We start from the raw sequence: 12,182 nt of genomic DNA on the forward strand, positions 1-12,182 counted from the left end.
TCCTCACAGTCCCCCCCCCGCGAGAGAGATCAGGCTGAGGGAGGAGGAGAAGGGGCTCAAGGTGAGTCCTGTGGGGAGCAGGGGGGGCCTTGACCCCGAGTCTCCACAGGCACACTGGCTGGCTCTCAACCGGTGGCTGTCTCCCATGCCTTTCTGAGGAATTTACAGAATATAGAACTTAATGTACCATTTTGCCCATGACCATCTTGTGGAAGAAAAGGGTAGTCTCTATGGCAGCCCCAGACATATTCCTTCGCTTGGGCCCCTTCCACACCCTTTGCACGGTCCTCCTGAAGCCTGACATCTGTGTAAGCCTGAACGATACCAGATACCTGGAAACTGCCCAAGATGGCTTCCAGACACAGAATCACACAAGGCGATCTCCTCCTTTGCATTCCCTGATATATTCTCTCTCTCTCTCTCTCTCTCTCTCTCTCTCTCTCTCTCTCTCCATGCAGCTGAAGGAGTGTGTGTGCACACAAAAGCCTTGAATAAACCTTTGTTGGTCTTAAAGCTGCACCTGGACTCAAAATTTGTTCTAAGTATAAGGTAAAATATATTCTATGACTCAGTTAAATTTTTAAAAAGTGCCCAATATGTTTCGCCAACAGGCATCACCAGGGGAATCTGTTCATCTTGCAGGAGTTCTTCAGAAAGAGTAAAAGATCAGTAGCTACCCATCAGTAGGGAATTATTTGGAAATTGAATGGAGTCATAAAATATATTTTTACCTGATTTTGCACCCACTGGCCTTGGCCTTATTTTTTTATCTCCTGTGACTGGCGAGGCTCTTATTTTCATAATTCTGACTGTGCACAAGTGTGCGTTTCAATAAATGATCCCATATTATTCTATGATGCTCTGACCCCTGTTTTATTCCAAGCTTGTTCTGAAACCCTGACACTTTTGTCAGAGATCCCCAAAGCAGAGTGTGAGGGCCTGACTCCAGATTCGGACACAATCTCTCCCCAGCCGAGCATCCAAACCAGCTCTTCATAGGACAGGCGTGAGGGACAGCCGAGGTTCTCTTTCCTATACTTGCCTATCTTGTGTGACTCTGGGGAAGCAGGCTTATGGATATGTGACCCACGCCTAAGATATGCATGCGCAGGCTTCACACAGCAAGACTAAAAAAAGATGGTCAACATCAATGGATCTGAAAGCCATTCCAAAAATTAGCAGATTTAATGGCAAGAATGCTCAGCGGGCTGAAGGTTGCTCAGGTATCCTGACAGCTCCCATTTCAACAAGGGTGAAGTACAAAAGAGAGGGGGGCGCTCACCTGGCATCTTCAGGTGACTCAGCGATCAAGTGGTAGGTTCTGTCTGCCATGACGATGTCGATCCCATTTTCCTTGCTCGTGTTATCAATTATATCTCTGCAATGGACAGGGAAAGGAGAAACAAGCTGCATTCCTAATGGCAAGCCAACGGGTCCGTGTCTCGTAACAACCGCCCACTCCCTTTGCTCCCATGAAGTTATCCACCCAATCCCGAAGGCCACCTAGACATTTTAACATTGATATGCTTCAAACGGCATTTTCTATAGCTACTGGTCTGTGTCTGCTACCATATTGAAGTAGACAATTCAAACTGCGAGCTGAAGGAAAACAGAGTGCGATTCCACAAACTCTTGCAAGGGCCATTGGAAGAGTTCATGCAGCACTGTAGAAGGTCCACTAGCAATTTCGGTGACAATACTTGTGCAGGGATTTGTGCAAAGTGGAAGAACAGGTGCGGATTTAGTTTCTTGTCTCCTGCAGAACAGCTCTAGCGTGAAGGTGCAAGAACAGCCCTTCAGGGGAGGGGGCTGCGGCTCACTGGCAGAGCATCTGCCTTGCGGCCTGAGACCCTTGAGCCTGGAGAGCTGCTGCTGGACCCGGGGGCGGGGGGCGGGGCGTCTGATCCAGCACAAGGCAGTATGGCCATGGGTTCCGTGAGCAGAAGCCGTCACCTGCCCCTCTGGATCCAGCTGGGATTCCGTTTTAGAGGAGTCTCCTGAGCAAACAGCTTTTGCTAGAGCAGGATTCTCTGCTCGAGGGTGGATAAAACTACATGCCCCTCAGGATCAGACAGATGTGTCTGCACATGACATGCACACGAAACATTTCGAATATGCCGCAAAAAGTTTTAGAATACGGATCGTTACGTGGAGGCCTTTGATCCCAGTTTGGTGCCTCGAGTTGTTTTTTCTGGGGATGCGACTCGACAACGGGCCATTTCCATGTGGCAGAAGAGAAGGTAGAACTGGGTCCTGGGGTCCTGATCCCCCGTAGCACTGAGCAAAGCTAGTTGCTGACTACGGTTCACAAGTATTACACAGGTGAAAAGCCTTCTGAAAATCGACCCAATCATCAAAACTCCGCAGAAATACCTGAGTTGCCCAGTTGGGTGAGGCTGTTTTCACAAAGGGGTGTGAAGGCCAGAAGCCAACTGACAGTTGTCCAGTCTATTCCCTGGCACTGTTTATTTACTTACTATATTTCTACACTGCTTTTCCTTGCTGCTCAAAGCGGCTCATAATAAAACAAGTAAATTAGAGCTGACCAGAAAGCACACAGCCGGCTGTGTTGGCTTGGAGAACATGGGTCAGGTTTGGAGAACTGGGCCTGGGTGGATTTCAGCAAAGTGCTCTTACTTGGCTGTTCGGATTTCCAGGGTCCCTTTGAGCTTTTCCTCACTGTCGTTCTCAAAGTACATCAGCCGTGACTGCCGAAGAACAAACCAACGTTTCTTCCAGTTCCTCCTGGACAGCGTCGATGACCCCCCGCCTTTCTTGTGCAGCCAGCCTTGCTTCAGCGCTTCCTGCTTGGAGCGGAACCACAAGAAGGTCTCGTCTTTCAGGACACACCAACGGCGCTTCCACGTGTTCATTAAGCCACCTGCCAGAGAACGGGGCACAGAAGAGGACATTTTTAAAAAAACCGACATGCTAAAGAAACTGAGTTCCCTTACTACGGCAGATGAACAGTGGCTCAGGGAAACATCGCCCACCGTTATGAAACCATCGTCTGCTGAAACAGAAATATGTTGAGCCCCCTTCCAACCTCCCCGGGAACACTGTTCCAGGGCATACTCCTAAGTGAACTGACAGACTTTCCCAACTGTGTATTGTGAGGGAACGTGAGAGATGCTGAAAAAAGCTATCTTTTCAGTATGCCTGTAAACCATGACTCATTTCCTCAAATCAGTAACTCCCCGGTGAGCTTTCTAGGAACCCCGACTGCTCTCCTCTCTCAAGGGCCTTCTCTCCTCAGTCATCGGGCCCTTTTGTTGATGGCATCACCACAGTAACAGGGCCTTCTGCATTCTAGAAGCCAGCTGCCACATCACTGACAATGCTCCCTCGAAGCTGTGGAGTCTCGTGAGCAAAGATTCTATGTTGTGAGCTCCTGGCATGAAAGTTGTGAGCGAGCGATTTGGCTACTGCATCAATTAGTTTGCCCTGGAGCCATCCTTCCTGAGCGAAGACCAAAATGTGTGAGCCAGAGGCTAATAAAACTGTGAGCCAGCTCACACTAACTCAGCTTACAGGGAACACTGCCCACCTGTGGCTTTTATACATACACAAACTCAGTCATCAGACAGAACCCGTGAAAATCCAGCCGCTCAATGACCATGTAGAACCTAAGCCACTTAGTCCCTTGGGGACTGTTTCAGAAAGATCACTGGAAGAATGCGCTGTTTTAAGGACTGGCTCTTTTCTCCAACTGCTGGCATCTATCTTACAGCCGTTTCAGGCACTGACAAACACCCTCCATACAAATCTCTCTCTAAAATCTGTAGTCAACTTGACCAACGCTCTCCTTGGATTAGTTTCCCCCTTGCTTGATCCTAGTTTTTTACCCTGCACAGGAATATCCAGTGCTCTGTCCATTAGGAAAGATGCCCTGAGAAATTCAGGGGGATGAGATAAAGACAATAAAGCTGAAGTAACTCACACAAACAAGACCTGGGGAGTGCTAGGTGGTGAAATGACATCAGACTAGGCTTGCCAATTTCCAGGTGAGGCCTGGAGTTTTCCTTTGGTCCCTCCTCTCTGCAGACTCCACCCCCAAATCTGCAGGAATCCCTCAACTTGGAGTTGGCAACTCTACATCAGGCAGCTGTTAAATGGGTCATTCATCATCAGTTTACCAAACAATAGCAAAGCACTGACACCTGAGAAAGCAGCCTGCCTTAATTTGATTATCTCACTCTGGAGCGTTCCTTCCTTACCTTTCATGTACAAAAAGCTGTGGAAATAGGGAAGGCTGACGCAGCTATAGACAGAATCCCGCCGATAAGAAAGTTCATCGTCTGTATCAAACCTTGAGTCGAAATCCTCCTCGCTGTCTTCAAACTGCAAGAGCAACCAACGTACAGTGTGAAAGATTAACTGCTGGGAAAAGCTTACTCTGAAACACTGTAAGTTTACTGTGACCCACTTCAGTTCTTAATTTAATGCAGCATCGCCCGCACTGATTGTTCACTTCTCTCTTCCACAAAGGGGGAAAGTGCATAAGCCTGAGCGTGATCTCCTCCCAGGAGGAATCAGACGGGCAGGGAGGGAGCCGGGGTCTGGACAGGTTCTCTGTTAGTAGCGTGCACAGCACACACACCCACACCCCTCGGGAACAGTCCTATAACAGCAGATTGCATCTAGTAAGTGGATTGGCCCCTTCAAGGTAAAATGGGGATCTAGGACATAAAAGCCCTAACCTGGATAGCCCAGGGTAGCCCGATCTCATCAGATCTTGGAAGCTAAGTAGGGTTAGCCCCTGTCTTCTTGGTGCTTGGGGGGGGGCAACAGTGGGAGGGCTTCTGGCCAAACTGGTGGACCTCCGGGTGGCACCTGGGTTTTGACCACCGTGTGACACACAGGGTGTTGGATTGGATGGACCACTGGCCTGATCCAGCATGGCTTCTCTCACGTTCTCATATTCTGCTCGGATAAGTGCAATCCTCAGCTTGGAGACCTGCTATGCTAAATACCATGATTTTTACTTGTAAACCAGGAAACTGCTCTTATCCCTACAGAGAAGAATACTTACAGAAGACTGAGCTCCTTCCGAGCTGAACCGGTACGCTCCAGAACTGTTGTACGTCCCCACGGAACAGCGGTAGTCGGGGGACCACTGGCTACTGTGAGAATTAGAAAAGGTGACGCTGCTTCCAGAAGTGATGGCACCGTCTTCATAGTCGTCTTGATCATAATCATAGTCCCCATCGGGAGAAATTAGGTCTGTGGAGTTCTGGGGCCTGCAGGGGACATTTTCTGGCATGCAGTAGGTGGACTCTCCGCTCGAGGAGTTGTGGAGGCTGAGGGAGTCGTGGCTCGAAGGGATGAGGGTGCTGTTGCCCGTGGCAGGACTTGCCGGCACGACCGTATCGTTCATGTACGGATCCTCTTCGGAAGAGTCATCGCTCGTCCTGATGCCGCTCGTCCTTTGGTCCGAGTGCCCGTGCTCACTCGGGTTGGGCGAGTCCTTGAAAGCGTCGTCATCCGCTTCAAAGCCCTCGTCGACCTCCTCCTCAGGGTACGGCTGGCTGAAGTTAAAATTGGGTTTTTCAATGCCCGTGTTTCTGGTCACGTCGCTGAGCTCCGGGCAGAAACCGCCGCCTCCCGAAAGGGTCCTCTCGATGTTTCGGACACATTCGTCGATTTCATCGAAGTTCAGGGACTCCAAAAACTCCTGCGCTGCTCGGCAGGCCTCATCCTCCAGGCGTTTCAGTTCCTCGTCTCTGAGCTGCTGCAGCCGCTGCAATGAGGCCTCCGTCAACGACAGCTCTTGCTGCTCCTTCATGCGCTGCAGGTCTTCAATCTCTTTCTCCAGGCGCAGGATCTCTTCCACTTGCTTGTTTTCTCTTTGCTTCTCCAGCTCTTGTTTCAGGGCTTCTGCCTTTTGGGCTTTCTCAATCGCCATCAGCTCCCGCCGCCGCCTCTCATCTTCCACCTGCATTTGAGACACAAACACAGAAGAGTCTTTATTTTTTTTCCCATCAAAGTTTATTTAGAATAAATTGTACATAAAAAGAAGAAGAAAAAGGTTATAATTCAAAAACTTCTTGAACATATACATTTGAAAGATTGTATCATTGAACTTATTCAAAAACATAGCTCATAATACAATAAAAATATATCATCAAAAGGGAAATTCAATTAAAGGAAAGTATTCTTTATAATAGCTATATCTTCGCCAAATTGTATAATTAGGAACCATATATTATGAGTTGGTTTTTTGCAATAGAAATTGTTTCCCACGTAAATTTGTCAACTGCAATCTTATCTAATATCGGGTTCCATTTGTTCAGAGGATCATAAAAATCACACTCATTTTGCCTTTCAGAATTATAGAAGAGTCTTTATTTTGGCCGACGCAGAACTGCAATCCTTCCACATTGTTCACTTGGAAGGACTCACTTCTGTACTGGATACAGTCAAAACGCTCACCGTGCTGAACTGCCTATCAACAAAATGCACAACGGTATCCTAGACTAGGGAGGGAAGATGGCATGGTACAGCCCGATCTCGGAAGCTAAGCGGAATAGGAGACCTCCAAGGAAGGCTCTGCAGAGGAAGGCAAAATGGCCAACCCCCTCCGCTTAATCGCTTGCCTTTGAAGCCCCTTGCTGGGGTGGGCAGAAGTCAGATGCGTCTTGAGGGTGCTTTACATACGCACCCCCCCCCAAGACTAAGGGTGGAACCAGAGATTATAAGAAACATAGGGCTACTACTGAAAATGAGAGCCTTGCGTTGAGTCCCCCTCCTCTGAATAACACAGTATAACCTGATTTATATCCTGACATCTTTTTTTTTTTTAACAATTTATTAGGATATAATAAGAAAAAAAAGTCCAAACATATATCAAAACTTATACAATTATATATCCTTCCCTCCTCCCTCCCCCCCCCCTTCTCGGCTTCCCACAGTGCTCCAACCTCCAGCCCAATTCTCAAATTTTCTTCATACCTCCCTTTCTCCTTATTCACATCCATAGGTAACGTATCCTTCAACTGTTATTCTTATACATTTATCTATTTTCTATTATCCTTTAATAACTCTCAAAGCAAAGTAAATTGTCCTTTACATCCCAGTATTTCTCTAAATAGTCTTTAAAGTATTTCCAGTCTGCAAAAAATTCTTCTGCTTCCAAATTATTCCTTGTCATTTTATCTATTTCTACTATAAAAAGTAATTTTTTAATCCATTCCCCAATTTCAGGGATCTTATCTTGTTTCCAGCATTGAGCATATGTCATTCTGGCAGTCGTGATCATATACCACCTCAATGACCTTTTTGCCATATTGACTTCTTCCATTTTAAGTCCCAAAAGTAGTATTTCCGGTTCTTTCTTGAACTTACATTTCACAATTTTTTCCATTTCTGCATGTATCTCAGCCCAAAACATTTTTGCCTTTTCACATGTCCACCACATGTGGTAAAACGAGCCCTCTGCATTTTTACATTTCCAACATTTGTTTGACATATTACTATTCATATTTATATCCTGACATCTTTACCCTGCTCTCTGCACCCAGTCCGTGCTGTTGGATGCTGCTGGGGAGGCCGTGAATTGCACTGCCCGGTGACATCACGACACAGAGCAAGTTATGCTCCATTGTGGTTGGAGGCAGGGGGGGGAACAAGGGCGAATGAAAATTAAGGCACAGCCGCCATTTGCAGCAAAATTCTTGTAACATTCCTTCCGCCCTCCAGGTCTTGCCACAAACAGTCAAACATGATGGGATAACCCAGATACAAACTTCTGTATTGAGTTATTTTGCCAGTTTTCACAATTACACAATACTCCCCTCCGCCTCTGCAAGTTTGCTCCTAAGACAAGTAACGCCCTTCTGAACTGAGTGACTTCAGTGGACCTACAGCCACACTACATGTTACACATAGCAAATGCTCGCCCTGGGGACTGGCAGCAGGACACCAACTGCGAGTTCCCCAATTTGGAAACCTTGCAGAGGCCCAATTCGGATCGGGACCATGACATGGGTTGGAGGGCTCCTAACCCAAAATGGCCCAGGGATGTTATTTGCCTGCAGCCTCCAGTGGGGCAAACAGTGCACCCGAGCTGTTTCAGTCCCGGTCTGAATCAAGCCCCTTGTGGTACTTCCGAATCAAGTTCCCGTGGGGGACTCACGGCTGGCATCCTGCTGCAAATCCCCGTGGTGACTCTGTGCTGCGTGCAACATGCTGTTTTGCCATAAAAGCAGCGTGACGCTTCTTAGGATGGTGCTCTAAATGTTGTCCACAGCAAGAGTGATTCAAACATGGGAAAAATGACAGAAAAGAAGAATTCAATACACAAGTTACCTGCTGCGCGAGACGTTCTGCTTCCTGCTCTTGTCGCTTTCTAAAAAAATGTAGTAAGAAAAATTAGGAACACAAACAAGGACATTGTTAGGCATTTAGTTTTTCAAAAGGTACCACCTCTAAAAATTACAAAAATTGCTGCAGTTATTTTGCATGAAACTTGATGGGTCTAGTAGGAACTTTGGACATCGTGCTACCAATGTTTCCTCTAAGCTGTGGAGACTTATGAGCAAAAACTCTACTTTGTGAGCTACTGGCATTAAAGTGGTGAGCAAGCCATTTGGCTACTGCATACGTTAGTTTGCTCTGGAGCCATCCCTTCCTGAGCTGAGACAAAAAGGTGTGAGCTGGAGGCTAATAGACCATGAGCTAGCTCACACTAATTCAGCTTAGAGGGAACATTGCATGCTACCCCGTACCTTTCCTCCTCCTCTTTCCTCCTCCTCTCCTCCTCCTCCTCTCGCTGTCGTTTCTCCTCCAGCAGCTGTCGGTAAACACGGCGGGCAAGCTGGCCTCGCAGCTGTTTCTGGAAGGCGATCGCTGCCTTCTTCAGCAGCAGGTATTTCCTCCTGAAGTGGAAAGCTCGGTAGTTCTTCTGTATGACAACCACATGATAAAGGACCTTTCTGTAGTGCTTCCTGAAAGAAGGCAAAGATGCATCTGTGTGAGGAAGGTGTGATGAACCAGCTCATGGAAGCATCAATACTACGGGCATGAAGTAAACGTTCCAGGCAAGAAAGAGGAGCCCTGGACAGCTATATTCAGCCGGGCCCCATAAAAATTCTCTCATTGTGGTTCATGTTACTTCTCCGGAGGAAGAGGGCTGGACTCTTTGCAAGGCGGAGGGGCTCCAACTGGAGTAGGCAAACACGTTTTTCTATCCCACGGCCTTCGCATCTATTTGCAGTCCCCGTGGGTTGTTTGAGGTGCACCCAGACAACAAGGAAGAAAGTTGCATATAGAAGCATAGCTTTTGTCCCTAAGAAAAGATTTATTTTTTTTGGCTGTTGTAAAGTGACCTCTCATTCCAGGTATATAGGAAGGACTAATCTGCACATGAAAAGGAATGACCTCATTGCACAAAGAGCTATTAAGCAGCCCTCTGTTGACTTCTTGGGGGCGGAAGGGCAGAATAAACAGACGGGAGCGACCAGAGCACTCAGTGTGTGTGATGTCAGGTCAGCAAATCACAATTCAGTCAAACAGTTCCATCGGTGGTGGTGGGTTGTACCTGGAGGGGGGGAAAACTCTCAAACGAAACAGCTCAGCCCGCTGGACAGCCACAACTCTCTAAAACCAGTTTATTTAACTAGAACAAATAAATCAAACCGAGGTTACACCAAAGTGAGGGGCTTGCTGATCACCACGGAAGACTGACCGACTGGGCAACTGAGGGCCCCATTCCCCCGCCCCCCCCACTGCCACAGTGGGCATGCTCAGAAACGGCCTCCCAGGACTGCTTTTCTCCACCACCACCACTGCCACCACTCTCACATCCAGTGTTCCCTCTAAGCTGAGTCGGTGTGAGCTAGCTCACAGTTTTTTAGCCTCCGGCTCACACATTTTTGTCTCAGCTCAGGAAGGGTGGCTCCAGAGCAAACTAATTTATGCAGGAGCCAAATCGCTCACTCACAACTTTTTTAATGCCAGTAGCTCACAAAGCAGAATTTTTGCTCATGAGACTCCACAGCTTAGAGGGAACATTGATGGTGACACCCTAACCCAGTCAACATGCCTAAAATGAAACCCTGTTATTCCTGTACTGGGATCTTGTGGGCACTGGATGGGGCATGGTGCTGAAGAACACCACCAGTCCTATGTGATGGTGGCAGGTGAGATGCCACCCTATAGAGACCGATTCACGAGGTCTCTGCGTGGCCCACTTGAAGTCACCGGAGCTGCTCTGAGGATGAGTCTCCCGTCTGAGGCGGGCCTGAGGCACCGTCGTGAGTCCGAGAGGACCCTGCAGAGGGGGACAATGTCCTGGACGGACTCTGCAGACGGGGTCCTGCAGGGACGCACCGTGCCATGTAGCCCAGGACGTGCGCTCGGATGACCATGGCTGCCTTCGCGACCTCAGCCTCTCGCTGTTTCTCCAGCTTGTGTTCCAAAGATTCTCGAAGAAACACCTGCAAAACAAGGGGGGAGTCATAAATGATGGGGTTTCTTGGTAACATTTTATTTGCAATATGACACATTATTTTTTAATTAAATTTTTTAGACAAACAAATAATATGTAAGAAAATACCCTAACCCTAACAACCCTAGTCCTAACCCTAATAACCCCAACCCTAATTTTTTAGACAAACAAATAATATGTAAGAAAATACCCTAACCCTAACAACCCTAGCCCTAACCCTAATAACCCTAACCACCCTAACCCTAACAACCCTAGCCCAAACCCTAATAACCCCAGGGCTATTTTTGGGCAGGAATGCACAGGACCGGAGTTCCGGCTGGCTTCAGAGTTGGCCACGTCCACTACAGCCAAAACCTCTGAGTGCGTGGCTGCAAAGGGAAGTCCTGGAAAGCGACCCCCCCAGTGACTCTGAGGTGGGCTGGCCAGGGGGGGCCTGGAAGGATCCCCATGCCTTCCCCAGCCTGTCTAAGACGGGGGCTCCCTGCGGCCGCGGGGCGCCCAGGCAAGCCAAGGGAAGGCATGGGGGTGTGACCTAATATGCTAATATGTTTGTGCTGGTGGGTGTGGCCTGTTATACTAATGAGTTCCTGCTGGGCTTCTTCTGCAAAAAAAGCCCTGAATAACCCTAACCCTAACAACCCTAACCCTAGCAACCCTAACCCTAATAACCCTAACCCTAATATCCCTAACCCTAACCCTTGCCCGGGCGTTCTCTCCCAGCCCCTGCACGGCCCTTGGGAGGAGCTGGGAGGGGGAGGTGTCAGCCAGGACGAGAAAATGTCCCTCCCCTCCACACCTACATCTTGCACATGTTTATCATCAGTCTGCACTGGTAAGAAAAGCTGACCACAGAGGATGGGCCCATAGGAGGTCCCTGATACGTGATGCTGGAGCAAGCCCGTGCGGCACCTGAACTTGGACGACACGCCTTACAACCTGGTTCCACCTGGACTACAAACACCTGGTCAAAGTGGCGCAGGAATGACCTGGGCAGTGTACAGCACACTCAGGTACTCGTTAATCACTCGGGGCGGAGTTATCCAAGCTCAAGGCTTGGGCCAGTGTGTCGTATCCGGCAGATTTAGGGCCCTTCAATTTACCACCTCAGGCTACATAAGAACATTGGCCAGCTAATGCCATGAAACAATTCACACTTCCTGAGTCCGGGACACAAGAGCCCACGAGAGGGTTGGCCAGCAGGAGGGCTGAAGAGGTAATCTGTGGACTTACTGTGGTATAAGAACATAAGAGACGCCAATGTTGGATCAGGCCAAAGGCCCATCCAGTCCAACACTCTGTGTCACACAGTGGCCAGAAATACCAGGTGCCCTCAGGAGGTCCACCAGTGGGGCCAGGACATTAGAAGCCCTCCCACTGTTGCCCCCCCCAGCACCAAGAAGACAGAGCATCACTCGCCCCAGAGCCCCTATCTATACCTTGTGGCTAATAGCCACGGATGGACCTCTGCTCCATATCTATATATCTAATTCCCAACTTGCCCCCGGAGTGCGGATCGCTAAATTAGCGCTCCGGGGGCAGCTGGGGGGGGGGGCGGGGGAGGTTTGTGCACACGTGGGCCAGTCCCCACATGTGCACAAAAATAAAAAAAGTTGAAAAAAATTTCGGGGGGATGTTTAAATCCCCCCGAAAGTGCAAGAGCGTCTCCTGCGCGTGCGCAGGAGATGCTCTGCGACCTACCGGGCTTGCGTGCGGGGGAAGGGAGACAGGCAGGCAG

General features: G+C 48.8%; 1 protein-coding gene across 1 annotated transcript in view; it reads right to left on the reverse strand.

The window, feature by feature from the left end:
- Nucleotides 1-12,182, reverse strand: part of MYO10 (myosin X) — a 179,969-nt gene that overhangs the window by 34,283 nt on the left and 133,504 nt on the right. The window contains 7 exon segments of the mRNA XM_015409567.1: nt 1,283-1,378; nt 2,638-2,881; nt 4,218-4,341; nt 5,033-5,935; nt 8,308-8,347; nt 8,727-8,945; nt 10,330-10,436. Of these exon segments, the coding sequence (XP_015265053.1) occupies nt 1,283-1,378; nt 2,638-2,881; nt 4,218-4,341; nt 5,033-5,935; nt 8,308-8,347; nt 8,727-8,945; nt 10,330-10,436 (1,733 nt within the window).

This window comes from Gekko japonicus, unplaced genomic scaffold, assembly GCF_001447785.1.
Source record: "Gekko japonicus isolate JY-2015 unplaced genomic scaffold, Gekko_japonicus_V1.1 scaffold1501, whole genome shotgun sequence".
NCBI lineage: Eukaryota > Metazoa > Chordata > Lepidosauria > Squamata > Gekkonidae > Gekko > Gekko japonicus.